This window comes from Protobothrops mucrosquamatus, unplaced genomic scaffold, assembly GCF_001527695.2.
Source record: "Protobothrops mucrosquamatus isolate PMUCROS unplaced genomic scaffold, P.Mucros_1.0 scaffold932, whole genome shotgun sequence".
Lineage (NCBI taxonomy): Eukaryota > Metazoa > Chordata > Lepidosauria > Squamata > Viperidae > Protobothrops > Protobothrops mucrosquamatus.
Window position 1 is genome coordinate 622,148 of NW_015387183.1, and position 26,582 is coordinate 648,729.

Here is a 26,582-nt window from a genome sequence, read left to right on the forward strand (position 1 = left end):
GCGTGTTTAGCTCCATACCAGCTGCAGATCAAACTGAGCAGGAGGTTCCCACACTGGTAGGAAGGCCAGTTGTTCAAAGAAGCGAAGTCAAAAATTCCACTGAGCTAGCAGAAGCCCCTCCTGGCCTCCACTTCATGCTGAGCGTCACGTTTTAAACATTTTGTTTGTTCTGCTTTCACCTCCTGAGGATGTTTGAACAGATGGCTGCAGAGCCCTATTATTCCATCTAGTTCAGATCAGTACCACAGTTCTTGTGCCAAGGTCCTCCATTTCGTACAAATTAGCAGAGATAAATAAAGCGTTATTTGTTGTTGGAAAAGGCAGGTATAAATATATCAATCAATAATCATGGATTATTATCATACTATTATTTCAAGTAGTTTATTGAAGAGAACGCCTCCATTGGCCTAATTAATATTTTAAAAGGAAGGAAGGGCTACTTTCCATAGTGATGTACTAATATTGAAAGCAGAACGTGGTTTGGTTGTGTTCCCTTTTCTTCAGAGGCAGACAGCCTTTCTTTTGTCAAGAAGCATCTTTTTCCAGGTATAATAGGCTAGGCCAGGGTCCTCATGAAAGGTTGACCAGAATCAGACAGACAGAAACTTTATTTCGCTCATTGACCAATAAGTACAATCAATAAAATGAACAACGTAAAACTGTCTCCAAATAACAAGCATGTATAGATATTATACCTTGAGATGTTTATACACTGAGACCCTCTTTGTCTTCAGCAGAAAATCCCAAAGGTGCTTTCTCAAAAGGCAACCAGACTTTGTTTTTCTTTGAAGAGGTTTCACTTCTCATCTAAGAAGCTTCTTCAGTTCGGACTGACGGTCAGGTCAGAACTGAAGCAGCTTCTTTGAATGAGAAGTGAAAGCTCTTCAAAGAAAAACTAAGAAAGTTCAGTTGCCTTTTGAAAAAGGACAGCCATGACCTGGACGACTGAGAATCTCCATAGACATTCATTAGAACATGTTCTCTGGGGAACACAAGAGCTCTTTACTCAGGGTCTAAAACATCTCTTTGGATGTGTTGAAATCAGTTCAAGAGTTACAGGTTGTCCACCTTGTTTTTCTTGAAGCACATCTGGCTATCTGCATTCAATATTTTTGTTCTTCTCTTTTGAAAGATGATATTTCCTTTCCACTGGCCGTGCCCGTACATTCCTCTCTGCCCCCTGGCCTTGGCTGATGTTCTGAGTGCACCGTGTCCATTCATCGTAGGAATTGATTCCAGATATTTTGATCTTTATGACCCTCCACCAGATGTTAGCTGTGTTGACCTAGATACAAACACCATTTCACAGTAAGTATTTGGAGAGCTTTGTTTGCTTGCTTTTTTGTTAACAATTTAGGGGCCAGACTGTAAATTAATTTCCCTAGGTTTGCTAAATTATTTATCAGAGAAGGGAATTAAGGGTTATATTTGCACGTATGTCGCTTGTTTACTCAGCAGTAGAAGAAAAGTACAGTTGAATCTGCAAATTGATTCCACTAAAAAGTATTGTTTTGAAGGTAAGCATTTAATCCTTGGATATTAGATCTCTCACAAAGGCAAATTGCATTTAGTAAGTAAAAATATTTAACACGTCCTTGTAATCCATTTCATGTTGTTGCAATAGCCTTGTAAAATAAACTAGCATTAGCTTTAAACTGGGAACAGAGATTAAGAGAATAATTGGCCCTTTACCTAATAATTTCCAATGCTGAAGTAGAATCAGAGGATAAATGTTCACGTAAGGACTATTACCGGTATCTGTTTGTTTTCTTTTATTGCCTTGCTTTACAGGAATAGTGCATTAGTGAATGACAAAGACATATTGGTTGCCTCAGCAATTTGTTTTTGCCAGTCCATGTACAACTAATCTTTTTAAACAATTAGCAGACAGTCTTCCGTTATCCTTAGTACTTCGGAAAAGCTTTATTACAACAAAAAGTTGAAATCCTTGTGCTGAAAGAATATTTCTTAAGATGAAATACAACTGGAAAACTGAGATCAGCTTGATGATTCTGTGATCCATTGAAACTCTATTTGAAGATCCTCATTCCACTGAATTAGGTTCAACTGACAGTACTGAAGCAGAAATCACTTCCTGGAGTTCTGATGCTTTGATTTGACCAAATATTTGAGAAACACAATGAGTCCCTAATGAATTTTTCTTTGGATTCCAGGCCAGGAGATAAGCGAACAATCGCATGGAAGATCTTGCCAAAGAAACCTTGTAAGAAACTGATGAGCACTCTAAATCACTTGTACCAGCAGCTGGCAGCATGTAAGTGGAGGAGGGCCCAGAAGCGCTTCTATGTTGTGGTTGTGGTTCATTATGATAGTGAAACCCTTTTTAATGTCCAGGAGGAGCAGAGGGGAATTAAATTCAGGTTATACAGAGGAAAATTTGTGCTTTGGGGAAGTAGCGTTGAGGGACCCAGCACCCCATTTGCACTTTGAAACCCTGGATGAGGTTAAAAAAAATTCTCCTTTTATTTAAATCTTTAGAGCAGGAGTCTTCAAACTTGGCCCTTTTAGGACTTGTGGACTTCAGGAATTCTGGGAGTTGAAGTCCACAAGTCATAAAAGGGCCAAGTTTGAAGACCCCTGCCTTAGAGCAGTGTTTCTCAACCTTGTCAACTTTAAGATGAGTGGACTTCAACTCCTAGAAGTCTGGGAGTTGAAGTCCACAAGTCATAAAAGGGCCAAGTTTGAAGACCCCTGGACCATAGGGTCTCCTGCTGGAGCAGGTGGTTGGACTAGAAGACTTCCAAGGTCTGTAGTTCTATAGATATACTCATATTTTGGCATTTCTACTTTGCTTTTTTATCCACAGTGCAGCAAAGACCACGAGACGATGCTTTAATGGAGCTGGCTATGAATGACTACGATGTTCAGTCAGGCTCAAAGCTGCATCTGTTAGATGTAGAAATTCAAGAGGCGTTTCTCACTTTTATGGCTTCGATCCTAAAAGGTTATAGGTCCTATCTGAGGCCTATTACGCAAGCCCCTTCAGAGACGGCAACCGATGCGAGCTCCCTCTTTGAATTGCAAGGTAAATCACAGCCTGTTGTATTTGTTGGCTAGAGATATGGAGCAATCTGTCCATTCTATCTATCTATCTATCTATCTATCTATCTATCTATCTATCTATCTATCTATCTATCTATCTCAAATTTATATGGCCACCCATCTTGCAAAAATGTGACTCTGGGTGGCTGAATAATACACACAGGCAGAAAAAGACACAAAGACACATAGATCAAAATATACATGGCTTAGTGAGCGTATAAATTAATTGGTTGTGTCCAATTTCCTTTCTTCCTTTTTTCATAGAATATTTGCTCCTTGTTTTTCTGCTAGTAGGATCTATAACATCATCTTTTTTTCAATCTTCCAGGATTCTTAAAAAGCCGTGATCGTTCACATCAAAAGTTTTACACAATGATGACCAAGACGCAGATGTTCATTCGCTTCATTGAAGAATGCTCTTTTGTTAGCGATAAAGATGCAAGCCTTGCCTTTTTTGATGACTGTGTGAATAAAGTAAGTCTGCTTGGGCATCCCACAACATCTGACTATACTTGCGCCAAAGATTTTTGGCCACTCGCTAAAACATAGAGGGACTCCCACCTCTAACTGGCTACAGTTGCCTAAATGTCTCGCGAGAAAAACATACTGGTTAAAGAAAGAATAATTTGATTTACACCCCCTCTTCTTCTGTTCTTTAATTGGTTTGAAAGGTATGACTGTTTTCTTGTTTTCACTGAGGAGGAGATGTGGTCCAAACTAGTTTCTAGAGGGTTCTTGATCAGTTTCCTTTCATTCTCCCCCACTTCAGAGAATTACTTGGCTGGTCTGAGGGAGGACATTCCTCATCTTACCCTATTTAGGATGTCTGCTAGGGCAGAGGTCCCCAGCCTTTTGGGCACCAGGGATCGGTTCCGTGGAGAAAGGTTTTTCCACGGACCGGAAAGTGCATGTTTTGTGTGCTACCTGCATCCCACGGATGGGGCTTTGCTTGTTTGTGTGGACCGGTTGCTGGAAGGCTGTGGCCCGGTACCAGTCCACAGCAGAGGGGTTGGGGACCTCTGTGCTAGGGATATGGGGAGATATTACCCAAACATCTTGAGGATATCAGGCTGAGGAAGGTTGCCATGAAGCAGGATGCAAGAAAATACAAAACTAGACGATTGAGGTGGGTAATAGAAAGAAAAGAACCAAGCAAATCAACAACTCCAAAAAGCAATTCCATGGAAGCTGCTAAGATAACAATGGTTTCAAAGTATTAACTTTAAAATATTATTTTATTTAGCGTACGGCTTTTTTAAAGCATAAATTGATAGGATAAAGTATATTCCTAAAGTACAAACTCTCTGAGAGGGAGAAAAAGTGTCTGCTCATTCCTTTTTCATATGGGTTGTGTGTGTATTATCACAATCTCTCTCCATTTGGTAGACACAAGAAGCTTATGTTTTTCTCCTTTTCCCTCTGGGAAAAGAGTGACAGAATAGATCTGGCTAGAGTCCCTCAAGCGTAACCTAAGAATAGAAAATGACTGGGGATTAGTTGTTGTGTGTTGCATACAAAGTGAGCTTGTCTTAGAAAAAAAGAAATCATCCTTCAAAGATTGCATTAGCCTAGCAAATGAGTCACGAAGCACAACTCGGCTGCCAGGATCACAGCTTATTAGAGGTGTTCTCTTCAACTGTCTTTCAAGTTTCAAGTTTATTGCATTTATATCCCGCCCTTCTCCTGGTGGACTCAGGTGGACTTTATGGAAGGCAAGATTCTTTTTCACCTGTCACCAACCATGGAGCAATCAATCAGAATAGAGCTGGAAGGGACCTTGGAGGTCTTCTAGTCCAACCCCCTGCTCAAGCAAAAGACCTTATACTATTTCAGAGAAGTGGCTGTCCAGTCTCTTCTTAAAAGCCTCCAGTGATGAAGCACCTACTACTTCTGAAGGCAAGGTTAATTGTCCTCACTGTTAGGAAGGTTCTCCTTAGTTCCAGGTTGCTTCTCTCCTTGATTAGTTTCCATCCATTGTTTCTTGTCCTGCCCTCTGGTGCTTTGGGAAATAAGTTGCCCCCTCTTCTTTGCGGCAGCCCCTCACATAGTGGAATACTGCTATCATGTCCCCCCTAATCCTTCTTTACTCTAGACTAGCCAAACCCAGTTCCTGCAACCGTTCTTCATATGTTTTTGTCTCCAGGCCTTTAATCATCTTAGTTGCTCTTCTCTGCATTTTTTCCAAAGTCTCAACATCTTTTTTGTAATGTGGGGACCAAAACTGGATCATGTGGCTTGCTGTGTCTAGTGATGTTACCTAGATCCCTTCATTTGAGGAGATTTATCTTTTGGATAAAGAACTTCAGCAAACAGTGTGTGGAACCAAACAGCCACTTCCTGCTGAGGATGACCAAGGATCCTCTTTATTTACCACCTTTCTGCTCCAAGAATAGATTAACTTCATGATAAATCATAGAAACCTACTTTTGGATGGGATGATCTATTCTAGACCACTGAGGTCAGCCCCTTCTTCAATGTAGAGTCCAGGTCTTCTTTAATTCTCCATCAAGGATATTGTTCTAACAACGTCTATTCCTGGTTGGGAAGGCTAGCCAACTTCAAAACAATTCATTTTTTCTTTGGCACCTTCTATTTTATTATTTTGGCTTCCCATTTTTCCTTTTGTGTGTGATCTTGACCCAAACACCATTCTCGTTCAAATATTAATAGTTTGGGGGGCTTTTGGTTGATGTGGTATTTCCACTAGGCATTGAAAAAGAAAAAAGAAATAGAATAATGAACTCTGAGGTGTCGTAGCTTCCAGTGTAGCTTGCATTTGTAATGGGTTTGTATAATGAGGTTTATTATCAGCACCATTTTGCTTCAGACAGATTTTATAGTCTGTCCAAGTAATTAATACGTTCATGGCTTGCTCTCAGTCTCAAAACGTGTCCTTGAAATGCTACACTGCGGCTGTGCTGTGGAAGTCTTTTGAAGACTTAACATTTATTTTTGCAAGAATCCCCTTGGGCTAACTGCTGCAAATATGAAAACGGCTTATCAGGCACCTGAGAGGAATGAACATAGCAACTATGAAAATTAAGCACATTTCCTGCATGCTATAGAAAGAGGGCCAGCACCCCCAGGTGCCATTTTATTGATGACAGCTCTTCAGCTGGCAGGAAAACATGCTTTCTATTGAGACTCGGTGACATAGGATGCTGTGGGGGAAAAAAAATGGCTTTAAGAAAACGGCACACAGAATTGCCTGTATAATGTTGTTAAACACAGCTAAGCAAGCTTGCTGATTTAAATGAATACCTACATCCAAATAATATTAATATTATTATTATTATTATTATTATTATTAATAATAATAATAATAATAATAATAATAATAATAATAATAATAATAATAATAATAATAATAATAATAATAATAATAATAGTAACTTCACGTTGTCTCTGCGAAGAGGCTGAAAAATTGCAAAAAATGTTTGCAGGAGAATTCCAGGCATGAGACCATTACACGAAAGCCTGTGTTTCCTCAAACCTGGAGCTTTGAAGGATTCTGAGAATTGAAGTCCAAACACCTTGAAGGTTGCCAAGGTTGAAAGAGGCTGCATGAAAGCAACCTCTTCACAGAGCATCTATTTTTTGAAAGAAACTGTGTTGAAAACAACCCGATAGAGTCAGTCAGAAAAAGAATGCAAGAAAGAGGATTTTCCTGTTTCTACGAGATCGGTAGAATTAGAAATAATACCGACAAATCAACACAAAGTAGTTTTTAATAGAGGTTTTTAACGTTATCCCTTAATCCGCGTCCTGGCAACTGTTTGCAAAGGCTCACTGAAGGAAGGGTTGCTAACTTCCTGGCAAGAAATGTATGATCATTTTTATCCATTTTGGACAGGTGGATGTAGACAAGACAGGGGACACGCGGCTTATAGAACTTGATGAGTCCCACAAGAGCGAGCACACCGTCTTCATAACACCCCCCGAGATTCCTCATCTGCCCAATGGAGAGGAGCTCCCATATCAATACAGGTAATCCTGGGGACATTTTCAAGCCATCCGGTGAAATATTTCTTGCCTTCCAGTATCTGTCAATGACTTTCTGTGTCATGCTAATTTGGGTGATCTCACCAGAAACGATTCACAATGGTTGTAAGTATGAAAAGCAGTCATAAGTCCCTTTTTTAAGTGCCACTGTAACTTGGGAAGGTTAATAAGCAAATGGTTGTAAGTCAAGGGCTACCTGTATTTGGTGCTATAATTCTACCTGGGAGGGAATGGAAAATCACAAATTTCAAGGTTTGATTTTCCATGATAGAACCATCTCTGGGCTAGATTAGATCTCTCTAAAAAGGGCTACAGTGCATGCCTTCAGAAGTATGCAGACTCAACCGCTAATGAATTAAACTCAGCCTTTCAAGTTAGATTTAATCGGGAAGCTGATTCCATAAGAATGCTGTCTCTCCTTTCTTGATCTAGGCCGTTGTTTCCCAACCTTGACAACTTTAAGACTTGTGGACTTCAGCTTCCACGTTTACCCAACCAGCATGCTGAAGTCCACATAGCTTAAAGCTGTCAAGATTGAGAAATCTAGGCTATCATAAAAAATAGAAATTCTGATCTAGGCTATTATGAAAGCTAGATCAGAATGAAAGCTTGCGCTTTGCCTTAAGGGAGTTGAGGTGGAGTCAATTTGAATTTCTTTCTAATGTTTTCTTCATTTCCCAGGCTTAGAACATGTTTTATCATTCTTGCTGTATAGTTTATCCATTGTCATTGCTGCAGCTTTTTACAGCTGAGCAATTTTAATTAACGTCTGTTTTCGTCTTCTTGATTGCAATCATTTCAGTGGGTTTAAATGGGTACATTTTAGTTATGCATGGATTTGCTACTAGGATATTTCCACCTGTGTACAAATGGCTATATGGCAGTTGTCCTAATAGATCATTGAGTGGACGAGCCTTTCGAACAGATATTTTTTTACTTTAGTTTTAACCGCCTTTTCATTGTACTTCAGCAACAGCTAAAGAGTCTCTCGTACCAATTAAGATAAAATGCATGTAATGAATTTAATTATTTAATGTCCCAGACAAAAAAAAAATTCTGTTGTTTTTCACCCATTCTGAGACTCCAACTTAGTCCATCTAATTTCTCTCTTCCAAATGAATTTACAGAGTAGTATCGATTTTCATGGGCTATTGTTTCTGCTAGTTCACAAGAAACTAAATCAGCTTTATAAACTGCATTTTTAAATGTAGTCAATACTAATGAAGTTGTCAGTCTACTCTAACTGAATAGTGCATAAAAAACCATCATGGTTAAATCCTGAAATTTAAGTATGTGTATAGTTTCCTGAACGGCAACTAGTTTTGTGAACAATGACATGGAGAGACCTCAGTGTGTGTCTTCTAGGTCAGTCTGCCATGTCTTTTGATTCTCATGGGTACCAGTCCTCTGGCTCAGCAGTGGAGGATATCCATTGATGTCTAATCCAGTTTACAATACAGAAAAGATCCTGAGACCCAAGAACTTTGCAGGGAAAAGAAACAAAGATGATAAGGGGTCTGGAGGCCAATACATATGATGAATGATTGAAGGAACTACCTCTAGTCTAACAATGAGAAGGACTAGGGGTGGCATGATAGCTTCCAGTACTTGAAGGTCTGTCACAGAGAAAAGGGGGTTGATTTATTCTCCAAAGCTCCTGAGGGCAGGACGAGAAGTAACGGGAGGAAGATCAGTAGAGAGAGATCCAACTTAGAACTAAGGAGAAATTTCCTGATAGTGAGAGCAATTGATCAGTGGAACAGCTTGCCTACAGAAAATGTGGGTATTCCATCACTGGAGGTTTTTAAGAAGAGACTGGACCACTGTTTGTCTGGAATGGTATAGGATCTCATGCTTGAGCGGCGGGAGGATTAGAAGACCTCCAAACTTTATTATTCTGTTATAATCAGATGACAGAGCATACTTTCTAACTAAGACTTTGGGGAACAACTGTCAGAGACCAGAGCATTGGATTTATCAGAAATTGATGTTCAGCAGCCCAAGAAAGTGATGTCAACATAAACCTCTGGATCTCAGAATTTGGAAGTGTTTCTTTCCAAGAGAAAATGTGTGTTGCACAACGTATGAACGAAATGTACATTTTAGAAATAAGTACATCAGTAAAAAAATAAGTGACAATTAAGTATCAGCCCTTCTCAGCACCCTTTGTGGTCTCCTACAAGAGATGAAATATAATACGGTCCACTCAGGAAAGAAGCATTTTAGACATGCTCCAGATGTTCTACCTTAATGGCAAAGTACGAAGGAGCCTTCAGGGGCTTGTTGAGTACAAGTAAATAAAAGTCTGTCTTATTATTTTGCAGCTACAATGGATTTCCGGTACTAAAGCAAAATTTATTTGAACAGCCAGCAGGACTTTTGACAATGCAAAACAGCAAATTGTCTTCGAAAGCCAGCAGCCCAAACAGTCCTTTGCCAGTGTTCAGGAGAACAAAACAGGTAATTTATACACTTACCAACTTAGCAGTCTTACCAACTTAACAAGTGCAGCAATTCGCTTAACAAGTCTGGCAGGAAAGGTCGTAAAATGGGGCAAAACTCACTTAACAACTGTCTTGTTCAGCAGTGGAAACTTTGGCCTCAACTGTGGTCGTAAGTCGAGGACCACCTGTCGTTGAAGGAGCTTTGGCGCATGTTCTCCAAGGTCTACCGTGCTTGAAGCCTCTTCCTTCCTGCCTCTCTCTGCAGGAAATCAAGTCCGCGCACAGGATGGCGAAGAGATATTCCTCCATCCCCCAGATGTGGTCCAGGTGTTTACTACGCCATTGCTACGGCCTGTGGTTCATCTGCCTGCCTGCTTATGTCCGCGTTTGCCATTCCAAAGTCAGGGCCCTGAGGACGGCCTACGATGTGTTGCGCAAGATGCACATGAAAAAGATCGAGCCACCTGACGAGGTAAAGAGGCGGGCTTTCTGGCAGGTGAGGCCGATGTCAGGTGCGTAAGCGTTCTGAGAGTGAACAAGTAACCACCATCTCTTTTGTTTTGGTCAGGTGTGTTACCGGGTGTTGATGCAGCTGTGCGGGCAATATAGTCAGCCCGTCTTAGCCGTAAAAATCCTTTTTGAGATGAAGAAGGCTGGCATCGATCCTAACGCCATTACCTATGGTTATTACAATAAGGTAAATTGGATCTTTGGGACCAAATGAGATGGAAGTACCAGCTCACTCCTCTGACTTTGATTAGCACTTGTTTTCCAAGCCACTCCAGCATCCTTTCCATACTCCGTACAAGCTTATCTGTGTTTATTTATGTATCATATTTAAAAAAATCTTTCCATTTCCCTTATGCAGCAACTCTGGGCGGTGTACAAATAGACATAAGACATAAAAGCTGCATATAAATATTATAATAAAAAAAACCAATTGTATTTATTTATTTATGAAGTTTATTGGCTGCTCATCTAGGCACAGGGTAACTCTGGACAGCTTACAATATTGAAAATATAAAACTATACAAAGCCTATAGACCATATAAATAAAATACAATAAACATTCAAATATTCAACCCTAAGTTGGGGAGGGGGGATGTTGTTATTATTCTATCCACCACCTCCATTGTGAAACCCCCCATATTGAATTAAATTAAAAACAAGAACTTGTGGACTTCAGCTCCCAGAATTCCTCAGCCAGCTTGCCTGGCTGAGGAATTCTGGGAGTTGAAGTCCAGAAGCCATAAAACGGCCAAGTTTGAAGACCCCTGACCTAAAGGTATGCTTGGTCATGATCCTCAGAAATGCATGATTAACATCCATTTGATGTTGTTGCAGGCTGTTTTGGAAAGCAGTTGGCCATCGAGCAATCGAAGTGGCTACTTCCTGTGGACCAAGATAAGAAATGTCATTTTAGGAATAACTCAGTTTAAAAGAGCTCTAAGGAAGCAGCCTGCAAACGGAATCCACAAAACTCTATCTGGTAAATCGTTTGTGTGTGTTTCCTGTTTTGTAACTCAAGGAATGTTTGTACTTTACACCGCTAGAATTGCAAGAAATGTTTTCACGTCTCGGTGAGGATGCTTCTGAGCCTAAGTAAATAAATAACTTACTAGCACAATGATCATGCTAAAAAAAGAGAGAACTGATCGCTCGTGACATCTAACGAGTATATGGGTTTGTGTATAATTGGGTCAAATTACGACTAATAGAACAAGGTTCTAGTTCCTACTAGCGGGATCTTACTGCCACGACGGTTGTCCCGACTGAGATGTTCCTTATTGAAATACTCGAAATGAATTAATTAAAGTAGAACTGAATTAGATTTAAGATACCTTTAGTTCATCTATAACGCCCCGGTTCCATTTAGAGCAGGGGTAGGCAACTTTGGCTCTTTTATGACTCGTGGACTTCAACTCCCAGAATTCCTGAGCCAACTGGCTCAGGGATTCTGGGAGTTGAAGTCCACGAGTCATAAAAGAGCTAAGGTTGCCTACCCCTGATTTAGAGGCTTAAATGAGGTCTTCAATCTGAAAAAAAAGGAGCACGGTCCTGATTTAGAGAGCCATGCTTTTATTAAGTATCAGCTACGGCAGTTTTTTCTCCATACAGTTACTGAAAATAAAACAAGCCATATACAACATCATCCCCTTATTTGGGGAGATCTATTGCACTTTTTAGGATACATTTTACCCTGCTTTTTAAATTCATTTTATTTGTTTTATTTTAATAGGGGAACATTCTGATCTCTTATATAAGTTATCTAAAGAAGCAGTTAAGCAAGGGAAAACAAACATCCAGAAGAGTATCGACCAGAGAGATGAGAAAAAAGAGAGTGACTCAAGTTCCTGTATGTATCAAATGCAATGCAATTGAACTTGATTTTTTTTTTTCATATTCATGCTTGATTTGTTTTAATTCCAACCATGGTTGATTAAGAGTAAGTTTCACTTTTGATCAATTCTCATCCATTTTTATGTGCATATAGTGTCCGAAATTGAGAGTGGAAAGGGAAGCGGTGATTGCCTCCCAGCGTTAAATTATCAAAATTCCAATTGTGTCACGCTCGGTTCAAGGATTGTTCGTGTTAATGACACAACTGGCAAAATATCAGATGGCACAGGAGATGGATGCCGCATAGGTAAGCTGATGTGGCTGACAGTTCTTTCTAAGCATGGCTAAAAATTTATGGATATTTGATTTACTTTACATTCCCCTTGCACATGGTTATTCACAAGTGGCCAGATTTTCCTGAAAACGCATGGTAAATTGAATAGAAAAGTAAGGCTTCCAGCCTTTTCATTTAAAAATAACTGCAGCAAAACCCCGTGAGCATATTAAGGGGATCCTGTGAGTCTGCCGGTGTTTTAGTAAGTTAATGTAATATCCTTGGATTTTGTCCATGTGGGGTTTTTTTCTTTCTTTCCAGATACCTCTGCGGGATTGCTCTTCTCTTGTTTTGACAATATCAATAAAACAGGAGCCACTAAAGCTGAAAAGCTGAGAAACAAGCATTTAAATGCAGCTGAAACCGAACACAAATGGATGGTTTGGCGAAACAGGAAATTGAGTGGAGATGCTTTAATGGAGCTTATGAAGAATCAGATTAATCAGGAAGCCAGACCGGAAGAAATTGTGGAAAAACTGGGCGTGGATGCCAAAATCCTTTCTAAGATGTTTGAGAAAAGAATGAGGCCAAAGACTCTCAATCTCCAACCAGCTTCTTCGGGAGCCGGTCGGAAGATCAATCTGGAAAAAGAATCTAGTGATGAAGACACAGCCTACGAGAACGGCCTTGTGCTTAAGATAGAGTCTCCGGTTATATTTGATTTGGAAGACCTGGATAATGAACCCGTCCCGGTGAAACCTGCGAAGCTGATGCATAAAAAGCCCAAGAAGGTTCAGCGGGCTATAAGTTTTCCGCTGAAGCCCATCGAGAAGGTTAACATTGAAACCGGCTTTGATCCACTCTCCTTGTTGGCAGCTGAAAAGGGGCAAGGGAAGGAAGAGGAGGAGGAGGAGGGGGAGAAGAGGGTCTCCACCCCATCAGCCAGGCGCGATTTAGCGGAGGAAATCGAGATGTACATGAATAATATGAGTAGTCCTTTAACAAGCCGGACCCCCAGCATCGATTTGCAAAAGGCCTACGGCGACAAGAATCCCAACAGAAAGAGTCCAACCTTAGGCCAGCCGTGCCGAAGATCTAGCCTCCCTCCAAACTCACCCAGGTCAATAACGCTCCCCAAATCCAAGAGCTACCAGGTCAAAAATGAAAGAGGGAGGGACCGGCTTTGGTCCTCTCCCGTGTTCTCTCCGAACAATTTGTCAAGGGGGCAGTCTCAAGACATGGCTGATGCAGTAGCACTCGCCTCTCCAACCTCCTTCAACCTGGACACGCTCCTGACCCCAACCTTCGATGTTCTGAAGAGCAGCATGTTTTCTGCAGGAAAAGGGGTGGCGGAGAAGGCCAGCAAGTGGTATTCAAAGTTCGCCACCTACGCGGCAGCATCGAAGGTAAGGCCTTTCAAATGGTTGTCGTGAAAATACACGGTTCAGCAGAGATTCCGACGGGGCTGCTTGTCCTTCACCACCCCTGGATGGCTCAGGGTTGAACCCTTCTTCAGCTTCGTCAGAGTTGCCTTTAAAGGCTGTGAAAGTCCTAGGTCAAGGATAGGCAACCTTGGCTCTTTTATGACTCGTGGACTTCAACTCCCAGAATTCCTGAGCCAGCCACGCTGAGGGGAAAGGGAGAGGTTTCCAAGCTGAGCCATGCTGGCTCAGGAATTCTGGGAGTTGAAGTCCACGAGTCATAAAAGAGCCAAGGTTGCCCACCCCTGTCCTAGGTGATGTTTATACTCCTCTGAATTGGCTAGAATCATGAGGGCTACAAGATTAGTACTGGTAGAAGAGAATGTCTGTAACTCAGTGCTGAACCGTGTGGTCCTTGGCGCTCTCTGAGTTGGTTGTTTTCTTGTAGACATTTCATTTCCCAACTAGGTAACATCATCAGTGTTAGAAAGGAGTGGGGCTTGCTCTCTCTTTAAGTGGTTTGCCTTGCCAATATTAGTGGCCAAGTGGTTGTCCCTAACTTCTTGATTAGGGAACTACTTAATTAGGGAACTTTAGTTCTGGTGCCCTTGGTGCTCTCCGAGCTTGGTCGTTTTCTTGCAGAGGTTTCCTTACCCAACTTGGTAACATCATCAGCGTTAGAAGGGAATGGGAGTGACTGACCTGATTTTGTGACCTGTTTTTTTAATGGCAGTCGTTCAGCAGCCATTAAGCACGATGGTTCGTTCAGTGAGGGCCGAGTTTGGCCAAAAACTGGAAGCAACTGCCGATTTCTGGCCAAGCTGTCCTAAAATGCTGACTGCCTGGCTGTGGGAAGCTGTAAACAGCTGTAAATGCGGCCTTCTTACCGACTGTCCGAACTTCAGTGCCAGGACCGTGGGAGGGGCCCGACCCTCGGAATTTCGGAACCAGGTAGCGAGTAGCCCAAAGAAGGTCCATTGTGACTTCGACCGGTCGTAAGTCAAGGGCCACTTGTGCTGCTTTGCCACTAAAGGCTTGCCGCCAGATGTGGATCTGTAGCAACTCCCGAATTCCTCCTGCCTGTTCTTGTTTCAGGATCAAAACTCAGACCGAGCAAGCGTGTCGTCCCTCGGGGCCCTGGACTCGGAATCTGCCTCTCTCACCGACGAAGACGTGTGCAACGATCTGGAAAGCAGCTCTTCTCCTTGGGACGATGCGTCGTCAGCTTTCAAGCGCATCGGCCTGAGCTCCACCAGTCTGGAAAGTGCCGCTTCTCACAACGGCTCCTCAAAGCGTTCCTCGCACTGTGGTAAGAGCTGCCCAGATGTTTTTTTTTCCTGGTCTGCTGTCGTCTCCTCAGCTGACGCAGGCTTGGGAAACGCCGGTCACCGTGTTATCTGGCGGGACGTCCGCTTCTCCTTCCAGAAGGGGACGGTATTAAAATGGCCCAAGGAATTCAATCTTGCCAAATCAAAACCGGGCCAGGGTTCAGATACAATAAGGGTTAAAAAAAGGCTCACATTTTCCTGCAGGAGATCCATGTTTCTCTCCTTCGGAATGGAGCCCTGGGTTAGGATTCCTGCTTTTTTTTTCCATTGGATGACTGGGAGGAAAAAAGTGCAATGGAAAGGTTTAAATTAAGTTCCTTTGGCCAGTGGAGGCGGTCCTCGACTTGCGACCACAATAATAGAACTCAAAATTTCTGTTGCTAAGCGAGATAGTTGTTGAGTGAATTCTGCCTCATTTTACCACTTTTCTTGCCACTGTTGTTAAGTGAATCTGGTTTCCCCACTGATTTTGCTTGTCAGAAGGTCACAAAGGTGATCGCGTGATCCCGGGACACAGTGACCGTCATAAATATGAACCAGTCAAGCAGCTGAATTTTGGTCACGTTTGAATGTCTTCTGTAATGTTTTATATAACGTGTAAACTGCCCAGAGTTGTTGGGAGTCAGGTGCCAAATACATTTTAATTCTTTCTATTCTTTCTAGGATTATTACCCCTTTCTCTCTGAAGTTAAAGGGAGGGGGCAGCTGGGAGGAGATCGTCTTTCCCAGAACTAACTAGTGTAAATATTTGTTTTGACTGTGTCCTTTTGCTTTTTTAGGCTCTTTTTCAAAAGCAGAGGTGGTTCCCTTTTGCAGTCCAAGCAGCACCAGCGTTTTCCAGAATTACGCCCTGGAGGTACGGTTATTTTTTGCTGTCGCTACCATAAACCTGGCGAAACAGATTCCAAAAGAAGGTTTATTTCCCCTCTACTGTCACACTACATTTATCCTTAAAAGTCCTAACATTTCAATCCAAGGAAGTTTGCAATTTAATTAGCTGGAATTTCATAGGAACATTTTTGGACAGGTATGTTCTAAGGAACGTATCACCCTTCAATAAAACCCTGCAAAGCACCATTGCCTTCTGGAATGACCTGTGTTGGATAGCCCCAGGATATGGGAGCTGCTATGTGGGGAAAAAAAGAAGGAAGGAAGGAAGGAAGGAAGGAAGGAAGGAAAAGAACAAGAGAGGAAGGAAGTAAAAAAGGAAGAAAAGAAGGAAAGAAAAGGAAGGAAAAGAGGATTAAGGAAGGAAGGAAGGAAGGAAGGAAGGAAGGAAGGAAGGAAGGAAGGAAGGAAGGATTAAATTTTGGCTGACCATAATTGCAGACTCAACTTTCCTGCTCTGGCAACATGTATCTTTCTAAAAATGGCATAAAAAGATCCTCATTTTTTGCAGGCAGAGCACCAGACTGGAAAAAGTACAAGTGTATTTTTGTCTCAAAGAGACATCCTTTTTTTCCAGCATCTTGTTATTGTATGCCCCCCCCCCCAAAAAAAGTACTCTCCCGTGGCTTTAACTCAGTGCCTCCCCCAGGTCCTGATCTCCAGCTGTTCCCGATGTCGGACCTGCGACTGCCTGGTCCATGACGAAGAGATCATGGCAGGCTGGACCGCGGACGACTCCAACCTGAACACCACCTGCCCCTTCTGTGGAAACCTCTTCTTGCCTTTCCTGAATATTGAAATCCGAGATCTCCGGGGACCCGGAAGGTACTCGTTTACTGCTCCTTTGGAAAGGGAATTTTTATTTCACAGTGTTTTTCCACATGCAACAATTTCATAATCACGTGAGCATAATCTTTGTAGGTACTTCTTGAAGCCCAGTCCTTCTTCGGAAAACATCCAGCTTCCGTTCCCTTTTATGAACCAGGCCGACAAAACGTGCGTTGCTGATCCCCTTTCAGGATTTACTGCGACTTTAATTCCAGCTCAAAATGACTTGGTTTCAGAAGGGTACGTTTATTTCACGATTTTTAAAGCATTCATAACTGCATTTATAACTGTCTTTTTGTCAAAATGAACTACCCTCTAAACCCCAACACCCCAAACCTGGTGAGGTTAATTGGATGGAGAGAAGGGACTTGCAAATTCATGGAAAAAGCCATTTGACCACGTTCACACAGTATGAACAATAAATCAGTGGAACGGCTTGCCTTCAGAAGTTGTGGGTGCTCCAATACTGGAGGTTTTCAAGAAGAGATTGGACAACCATTTGTCCAGAATGCTGTATGGTCTCCTGCTTGAGCAAGGGGGGTTGGACTAGAAGACCTCCTAGGCCCCTTCCAACTCTGTTATCCTTTAAATGGCTTAGACACTAGAGCAGGGGTCTTCCAACTTGGCCCTTTTGTGACTTGTGGACTTCAACTCCCAGAATCCCTCAGCCAGCGTGCCTGGCTGAGGAATTCTGGGAGTTGAAGTCCACAAGTCATAAAAGGGCCAAGTTGGAAGACCCCTGTACTAGAGGAAGACAGATGGCTTGTGTTCCAGGCTAGTTATCAGCCTTCAGTATCTTTCTTCCTGCCTGGAATCTTCTCAGCAGTTGATGTAGTTCTCCAGTCAACATGTAACCTCTTTCAGCAGCTGCAAGACAAAACATTTGGACACCCTCTGTGCCAAGAGCATTCAGATCCCTTCTCAGCGAAGGCATCCTTCATCCAAAGACGAACCGCTTGGGCACCCCCTGTCAAGAAGCGTCAGTGCCTACAGTTCTTTAGAGATAGATGAAGTGGGAGTCCATACACACAACCACGTGGTGCCCACAGGGAGCCTGCCTACAACTTTCCAGCAGAGAATGGTAAGGGTCCGAGTGTTGTGTTCCTCACTTGGATTTTCAGAAGAAACATAGCCTGGATCAAGTCTTGCTGTGATATTTGTGTGCTTGTTCGTCTGTATCCTACCTTTATTATTTTTACAAACAATTCAAAGGGACGAACATCTCCAGCACACCTTCCTCTTCCTCCTATTTCCCCCCCCCCCAATAACAACCCTGTGAGGCAGGTTGGGCCGAGAGAGGCCAAATGGCCCCAAATCACCCAGTTGGTTTTCATGTCTAAGGCAGGACTAGAATTCACAGTCTCTTGGTGATTTTGCCCAAAGTCATCCAATTGGCTTTTGTGCCTAAGGCTGAACCAAAACCAGCAGTCTCCTGCTTTCTAGCTGGGTGCCTTAACCACTTTAAGGTTTAATTATAGAATCATTTTGCTGAATACGATCAGAGGAATTGCAGTAGGAATTAAATCATTCCTGTTCTTGGACTGGTGGTAGTTTTATTGTTGATTGTTTTACAGATAGCCCTCAATTTAACATCATTCATTTAGCAATCATTTCAAGTTATGACCACACTGTTAAAAGTGTTTAGGACAGGGGTAGGCAACCTTGGCTTTTTTTACGACTCGTGGACTTCAACTCCCAGAATTCCTGAGCCAGCATGGCTCAGCTTGGAAACCTCTTCCTTTCCCCTCAGCGTGGCTATCTCAGGAATTCTGGGAGTTGAAGTCCATGAGTCGTAAAAGAGCCAGGGTTGCCTACCTCTGGTTCAGGATCATTGCAGGATCCCCATGGTCATGTGATCAAACTTTGGGCAGGTGATCGCCATTGGCCACCTTCCCAACCAGTTCTCAACAAGCAAAATCAGTGGGGGAAGCTGGATTCGTTTGACAATCACATGCTTCAGTTAACAACCACAGTGATTTTCTTAACAACCCTAGCAAAAAGATCATAAAATTGGACATGACTCACTAAACATCCACCATGCTTAGCAACAGAAATTCTGGTCGTAAGTTGAGGACTTAACCTATACTAGCAATTGCCTTTTACATTGTTTTTGAGCAGCGCTCTGGACTCCTTTAAGGAAAGGAATAATAGAAACCATTAAAATGCAATTTAATAAGATACAATAGGCCATAAGACAAAAACTTCTCTGTGGTTAAAAATAGTCAAAGCAGAAGTTTTAAAACCCAGCAAATCACAGGAAAATCAAAAGGTATACTAATAATACCTGGAGATTCAGGAGGAGGGTCCCCCAACCAAGGACCCTTTTCTCATGATTATTCCACAGGGGTTTCTCACCCACCTTTCTCCTTATGCCCTGTCTGGCATCGCAGGAGTCTTTGCAGCTGGAGTGGCATCTGCCTAGCCCGGAGCCCATCACTGTTCCTTATCTAAGTCCTCTCGTTGTCTGGAAAGAACTTGAGAGCTTGTTGGAAAATGAAGGAGATCACGTGATCACCGTGGCAGAGTTTGTGGACCATCATCCCATCGTCTTCTGGAACCTGGTGTGGTACTTCCGACGGTTGGACTTACCCAGTAGCTTGCCTGGATTAATTCTGTCCTCTGAACACTGCAATAAAAATTCCAAGGTATGGAAAACAAAGTGTTACGCTAACTGCAAGCGTTGGTTTTGTTTGAGGATGTGTGGTTGTTAATTTAAAGAGCTGTAGGAGAAAGGGTGGCAGAACCTGGGAGGTGGAGTGAAACGGGGAATCAGCCTGGAATCCCTGCATAGTCACAAGAGAGCCAACTCCAATCCACCAACTCCAATCGCCCTTGAGTATCGTTGACCATTATCTAGCTAACCTGGTGCTATCCCTTAATTCAGAAGATTCCCGTGCATGGACTTTTATCAACAAATCAATTTAATTGAAATCTTTGTGTGTGGACCTAGTCTTTCACACCTTACAAAAACATTTTAGCTAAACTGGCTGCTTTGTCTTGTGGGCGTAAGTTTTTATGCTCCTATAGAATGTGTAGCCTGCTTTACAATCATGTTAAAGTCCTCAACTTAACAACCACAATTGAGCCCAAGATTTCTACGGCTAAGTGAGACAGTTGTTCAGTGAATTTTGCTCCATTTTCCGACCTTAACAGTTGTTAACAGAATCACTGTGGTTGTGAAGTTAGCAACACGGATCCAGCTTCCCCATTGACTGCTGGTTAGCAGGTCACAAAAGATGAACACTGCGACCGTTATTAATATTAAGTGAGCTGCCAAGCAGTTGAATTTTGATCACGTGACCATGGGGATGCTGCCACGGTCATAAGTGTGAAAAACAGTCACAAGCCATTTTTTTTAGTGCCGTTGAAACTTTGAACAGTCACCAAATGGACTGTTGTAAGTTGAGGATTACCTGTACTGAAGCATTCATTTTTGCTATATTCTGGAATTTCCAGTGCCTCTTCTCATCCTGAGCTAACTCCATTTCTCTTTGCATTTCCCGTTCCTTATGACCTTGCTTCTGGGTAACGCTGCCTTATAACCCTTTTATAATTGTATCTGAGATATTTTGTGTCCTCCCTCTACAGATACCCAGAAACTGCATCTTGGAGAACAGCAAGCATGTTCTGATTCAGATGTTGTGGGACAATATGAAACTGCACAAAGATCCAGGACAGCCCCTCTATATTCTATGGAATGCCCAGAGTAAGTTATCAGTATTCTTTATTATTTTATGGAAAAAGATTTCCCACCAGGCCAAAAGCCCGGAACTGATAGGCATTAGGAGTTTGATCACGCCATTCTTGTCTTACAGGTCAAAACCGTACCCTTGTGTTTGAGAGTGAGTGTTGTGTTACATCTTGCTATTGCTGAGAAATTATTTATTTCTTGACTTACTTTGAACAATCCCCCCCCCTCCTTTCCTAGTGTGTATGTGCATATTTTATGTCGTTGCTTTTCGGCATCCTGTCTAGGCATACATTTATTTTTCCCAGCCATTTTGTGTACTTTGTCAATCCTTGTCCTAGTTTCACTTTCTTTGAGAAATACTAAGAATCCTTGTAATGATTTGGAGATGACTCCCTGCCTGTTTTGACCTGGCCTTCAGTATTCCTTGGCTTACAGCTCATAGATGCCATTGATCAGACTTTCTTTCTTACGGCTGCCCGTTCCCTGTCGCACTTCATTCGTGGACCCCCAGCTTCACAAAATTGTCTTTATGCGATATTCTTTTATTTTTAAAACCAGCTGACAGCCTTGGGTTTTTGTTGTTGTTCACTGTACTTTCTAAATGTCTTTCTCCAGCTCAGAAATACCCAGTGGTTCGTTTACTGCAAAAGGATGACAGTTTCTTTAACCAGGAGCTCTTAAGAAACATGGTCAAGAGTATTAAGATGAACGATGTCTATGGACCAATGAGCCAGATCCTAGAGAGGCTGAACAAAGGACCACAGATCAAAAGGCAGAGGTAAGGCCAAAGTCTTGAAAATCTGCTTTTTTTTCCCAGGGAAGAAAAAAACTCAGAAGATTCAGTTGGTCACTCGCTCAGAAGGTATTTGTTCCTTCCTCAAATTACCTGCAGCCCAGTATCTAAATGCTAATACACAATCTGGTACAGCAGATTTGAAACTGTGATTAAAAAGTAAAGCTTTCCCATTTTAATCTTTGTCTATTTTGTTTCAGGAGTCTTTATAGAGAGATACTATTTCTCTCTCTCGTTGCTCTTGGAAGAGATAATATCGATATAGGTAAGCTATCAGTGATGTTCTCCTTAGTGTGTGTTAAATGTTTAAACTGTGAAAACTATCACTTCTGGCCTTAGAAGGCATAATTGTATTTGAAAAGTGTAAAGTCCTCTTAATACAGGGGTAGGCAACCTTGGCTCTTTTGTGACTCGTGGACTTCAACTTCCAGAATTCCTCAGCCAGCATGGCTCAGCTTGGAATCTATCTATCTATCTATCTGTCTGTCTGTCTGTCTGTCCGTCCGTCCGTCCGTCCGTCCGTCCATCCATCCATCCCTATCATCTATCTATCTATCTATCTATCTGTCTGTCTGTCTGTCTGTCTGTCTGTCTGTCTGTCTGTCTGTCTGTCTGTCCGTCCGTCCGTCCGTCCGTCCGTCCGTCCGTCCATCCATCCATCCATCCATCCATCCATCCATCCCTATCATCTATCTATCTATCTATCTATCTATCTATCTATCTATCTATCTATCTATCTATCTATCTATCTATCTATCTATCTATCTATCTATCTATCTATCTATCTATCTATCTATCTCTATCTCTATCTCTATCTCTATCTATCTATTGATGGACCGACCGACCGACCGACCAACTTACCTGTCTGTGTATCTGCCTGTCTGCCTCCATAAGCCCAGTGCTATAGGCATTTTCTTCCTCTCCCTCCAGATGCTTTCGACAGAGAATACAAGATGGCTTACGATCGTCTCACCACAAATCAGGTCAAGAACACTCACAACTGTGATCGGCCACCTAGTACCGGAGTGATGGAGTGTCGAAAGACGTTTGGGGAACCGTATCTCTAAACAGAACCGGGGTGCGTCACGAGGTGCTTCTTAGGCGAACAACAGCAGCCGCCGCAGCCGTCAGAAAGACTCCTCTTCCACTGAGAACCCCCCCTCCCCTGGGCCTTTGTCCAAAGGAGAATTCCTGTAGGGAACACAGTCCTGGGATTACGAGAGACCCCCCCCCCCCGGGCTCCAGCTGGTGTAGAATCCGGGGCGTTTTGCGGCAGAAAAGGGCGGATCAGGGTGGACCAGAAACATGCGGGGAAGGGAGCATGCATCAAGGAAGCTTTTGAAATAAACTGTTTGCAGGGAAGGTGCGAAGGGTTACAGAAGGCAGGCCAGAGTTATATTACAACAGATTTTAAATTATTTATAGCAAGTTCATATTTTTTTAACTTTTTAAATTCCTAGAGCGAACTGAGGGGACTTGGTTGTCTAAGCAATACTTTTCGGAATATTGCTGTGTATAGGAACAGGTCTTTTTTTTTTTTCACCCCCTTTTCTTTTCTAAAGAAACACTTCTTTCGTTTTGCATTTTTTTTTATGTAATGCAGAACTTTCAGTCCTATATTTCCTATTCTGCAAAATCTACATTTACCTAGCTAATTTGAGCTGACAAGTATTGCTGACTGAGTGATAGGAAGCTTTCTTAAGTTTAATCGGGTTTGTCACTGTTTGGACACTGAAGCTGAGGTCGCTTTCCTTCTCTCCCACGGAACGGAGCTTCCCCGATATTTTTATATGAAAGACCTGATTGAATATTGGGAGCCACCGCAGATCATTGCAGAGAACCGTCTCAAGAGGGCTGGAGCAGAACGCCCGCCTCTCTGTACAGGTAGTCTTTGACTTACAACCACAGTCGGGACCAGAATTGCCGTCCCTGAGCAAAGCAATTGTTAAGCGAGTTGCGTCTGATTTTACAACCTTTTTGCCGTGGTTGTTAAGCAAATCAGGGCCAGGGTTAAGACAATTGTTAAATTCATCCAGCTTTCCCCACTGACTTTGCTTGTCGGCAGCCAGCTGGGAAGGTCACAAATGGTGATCAAACATCCTTGCAACCATCGTAAAAACAAGCCGGTTGCTAAGCATCCAAATTTTGACCACATCACTGGAGGTGCTGTGATGGTTGTAAGTACAAGGATCGGGCCGTAATTTTTAGACTGTCCTCTCTAGGAATTGTATAATTTTGCTGGATGTTCTAAATCAGTGAATAGACAATTTCTAAAGTCACTTAACTGCTAATGATTTAGCAATGTTTGAGATATGTGTCTGTTAATTTCTGTGTACAGTTCCTAAGTTATTGCATCTCCAGAGAAAACAAATGTAAGTGCCTGCAGTAATACATTTGTGTGCTACAGGTCATCCTTGTTTAGTGACCACAGTTGGGATTGGCCATTTGGTCGTTAAGTGAAGCAGAAAAAGAAAAATCACCATGTGCTTATGATCTGACTTCAGCTTTCCTTTGCTTTACCAATCTGTGAAGATCATAAATATGAGAATTGCTCATATAACCAGTGTTGTAACTGTGAACGGTCGCTAAATAAGGCAGTCTCTAAACAAGGACTTCCTTAGAAGGTACCAGCTTCCGAACTGTATGAAAGCCACTATTTCAGAGTATTTTATAGCCATGATGGAAGGAAGGATTGGCTTCTTTCTGAGCTGTAACTGAGGAATCAAGAGAACCACTAGCCAGAATCAAAGCTTGGGCTGGGAAGCATCGTTCATTTAGTTTTAGCAGACGTGATTCCTGATCAGGAATATTCGCTTGAGGCTTTGCTTCACCCACGAGAACAACTGTACGTTGACAGAAAAAAAATGTCCAGGTAGTTCTCGACTTACGACCACAATTGAGCCCAGAATTTATGTTGCTGTTAAGTGAGAAATTTGTTAAGTGAGTTTTGCCTCATTTTACAACTTTTCTTGTCACCTTTGTTAAGTGAATCACTGCAGTTGTTAAATTAGTAACACGGTTGTTAAGTGAATCTGGCTTCCCCATGGACTTACTTACTTGTCAGAAGGGATCCCAGGATCCAAGGGCACTGCAGTCGCCCTAAATATGAGCCATTGGCCAAGCGTCTGAATTTTGATCACGTGACCACGGGGATGCTGCAGCGGTTGTAAGTGTGAAAAACGGCCATAAGTCTCTTTTTTTCAGTGCCGTTGTAACTTCGGTCACTAAATGAACTGTTGTAAGTCGAGGACTACCTGCAGTCTCATTCTAATGAAAGCACTTCCTGTCAGCTCCTCTCTAGGTGTGGTTGAATCAAAGATCGCGGCAAAAGTACCATTAAAAGCGCTATTAAAAAGAGAGCCTATCGTTCAGTTTAAGTAGGAATTACCCAGGCTTCACAGACAGCCAGCATGGACAGTCTTCATGGACAGCCAGAGCATCTAACGGAGAGGGGTTAAATCATATAAAATCAGAAACACCACTACAGGCTAAAACCACAAGACTAGGTCTGATTTTCTTTGGCTGTGCCAGGCGTGCCAATTCATTGGAGAAGCCAACAGTGCCAGGAATGGTTGGTAGAACAAGAAGACGGAACAAGCAAAGAAGCTGCTGACTTGATGCCAGCAAATCAGACACCAAGTTGAACACCCAACAACTGAAAGAAGCTGTGCTTGACAGAGAAGTTGCCTATAAAGTCACCAAGAATCAGACACGACTAAATGGTTTAAAAAACAGAGTCTTCAACATCTCACTAACCATTTAATGATCTGCTAATATCCATTGCAGGGGTAGTCAACCTTGGCTCTTTTATGACTTGTCGACTTCAATTCCCAGAATTCCTGAGCCAGCTTAGCTCAGGAATTCTGGGAGTTGAAGTCCACGAGTCATAAAAGAGCCAAGGTTGACTACCCCTGATCCATTGCATCAAGTTCAGGAAGTGGAACCTTACCTTGACCTTCTCTGTTCAGTCAAGCAATACAGGTAATCCTAGACTTACAACCACAATTGAGCCCAGAATTTATCTTGTTCAGTTCCTAGTTTAGTTTATACTCATCTTGGAGAACAAAGAATATTCTGGGGCCTTTGCTGCCCCAACGATGAAATTCTGCCTCATGTTATGCTCCTTTAAAAAGCAACCGGGGACTTTTTGTTATTACTATTATTTTTAAAACAGTGAATGAAAATGAAATACGGCTTTCCCTTCTCTGAGCATCCTGTTTTATCCTAATGTTTTGGAACAGTTTTGTACTTCCACTCATCATGAAACCAGTCTCCCCTCTGTTTGCTTCAGGGTATCAGACGGAACAAAATGTTTGTAAAACTCTGTTTAAATAGGGCTTTATCAAGAATCTGATAAAGTATTTTATCTTAGTTAACTTAGCAATTCAGTAGGAAATATTTTACTCCCAAAGACAGAAATGGAGACTTGTTACATGTAAATGTGTATATAAAATATTAAAAAAAAAATTTGGTGGGTTTTCCAGAAAGTAGTTGTATTTCTCAAAAATATGATCTCACTGGAATTTCAAAACGGACGTTTTATTAATTTGCAAAAGAGCACTTTCACAAAGGAATGGTTGTAGATTTGTACATATGAACTGTTTACATTTTGTTTACCAAAAAAAAAGGACATCAGTTGGAAGTGTTTATTTTTGGTTTCAATTTGTAGGTCAATTTCGAGGTGTATATTTCAATCTTCACAATGGGAAAACATATTTTTTTTCCTGAAATATCATTAAAAAAAAAGACTATTTAAAGTTTTACAAAGACTCAATAAAGAAAAGTTTAAAAAAAGATGCTGGTAGATATTTTTTTGTTATCAAATGGGAGTAGCTGTAATTTCTTTCCACTTATTTTCAGGCTTCGTAAGGCTTCAGTATCGAGAACAGATAGTAACAGGAAAAAAAGACCCGCGGGCTGCAATTTTTATTTTTTTTTCCTATTTACTGATTTATCCCTCTAGTCTAGCACAAACTATGATGTCAGCCCTGCAAGATAGACCAGATCAAGACTGACTTCAGTTATTATATAGACACTCATTACACTGTATATAATAACACAGTGACGGCAAACCTTTTAGGGACCGAATTCTAATTGTAATAATTAATTCTAATTCTAATAAACTCTGCTCCCCAATGGGAGGGGCTCATTTCAGCTCCTTGCAGAGGCAGGTTCACCCTGGGCAGCTGGAATGGGGAATTCTGGGAGTTGAAGTCCACCCGTTCAAGCAGCCAGATTTGAAAAGCACCGATTTTAAATGAAAGGGGGAAAAAAATCACCACCAGCGGCGGCAGAAGCAGGTCAAGAGGAAACTCCCCGGGGGAAGAAGCAGCTAAACATTAAGAAGAGAAATAAATGGGGGGGGGGGGGGGGGCAAAAGGAGACTGCCAGGCAGGTTCCACCGAGATTTGAACTCGGATCGCTGGATTCAGAGTCCAGAGTGCTAACCATTACACCATGGAACCGCAGCGCCGCTGGGGCCGTCAGGAGCCCGCAGAAAAGCCGCCTCG

The 26,582-nt window shown here is 42.1% G+C and overlaps 1 protein-coding gene and 1 non-coding gene across 2 annotated transcripts in view; one reads left to right on the plus strand and one right to left on the minus strand.

Moving 5' to 3' along the window:
* DENND4A (DENN domain containing 4A) overlaps window positions 1-22,139 on the plus strand; it is a 35,214-nt gene extending 13,075 nt beyond the window's left edge. The window contains exons 9-31 of the mRNA XM_029284778.1: window positions 1,133-1,308; window positions 2,175-2,275; window positions 2,828-3,046; window positions 3,392-3,537; window positions 6,917-7,050; window positions 9,390-9,525; window positions 9,775-9,981; window positions 10,078-10,206; window positions 10,854-10,998; window positions 11,749-11,865; window positions 12,004-12,156; window positions 12,445-13,529; window positions 14,640-14,859; window positions 15,667-15,728; window positions 16,410-16,585; window positions 16,682-16,832; window positions 17,463-17,669; window positions 18,979-19,233; window positions 20,177-20,294; window positions 20,404-20,430; window positions 20,895-21,057; window positions 21,273-21,337; window positions 22,003-22,139. Coding sequence (XP_029140611.1) covers window positions 1,133-1,308; window positions 2,175-2,275; window positions 2,828-3,046; window positions 3,392-3,537; window positions 6,917-7,050; window positions 9,390-9,525; window positions 9,775-9,981; window positions 10,078-10,206; window positions 10,854-10,998; window positions 11,749-11,865; window positions 12,004-12,156; window positions 12,445-13,529; window positions 14,640-14,859; window positions 15,667-15,728; window positions 16,410-16,585; window positions 16,682-16,832; window positions 17,463-17,669; window positions 18,979-19,233; window positions 20,177-20,294; window positions 20,404-20,430; window positions 20,895-21,057; window positions 21,273-21,337; window positions 22,003-22,139 — 4,329 coding nt within the window. The remainder of the gene's footprint in view (window positions 1-1,132; window positions 1,309-2,174; window positions 2,276-2,827; window positions 3,047-3,391; window positions 3,538-6,916; window positions 7,051-9,389; window positions 9,526-9,774; window positions 9,982-10,077; window positions 10,207-10,853; window positions 10,999-11,748; window positions 11,866-12,003; window positions 12,157-12,444; window positions 13,530-14,639; window positions 14,860-15,666; window positions 15,729-16,409; window positions 16,586-16,681; window positions 16,833-17,462; window positions 17,670-18,978; window positions 19,234-20,176; window positions 20,295-20,403; window positions 20,431-20,894; window positions 21,058-21,272; window positions 21,338-22,002) is intronic.
* A 4,326-nt stretch (window positions 22,140-26,465) lies between these two features.
* Window positions 26,466-26,537, minus strand: TRNAQ-CUG. Its single transcript has one exon. It is a non-coding gene; the product is annotated as a tRNA-Gln (tRNA).
* Between the last annotated feature and the right edge of the window lie 45 nt (window positions 26,538-26,582).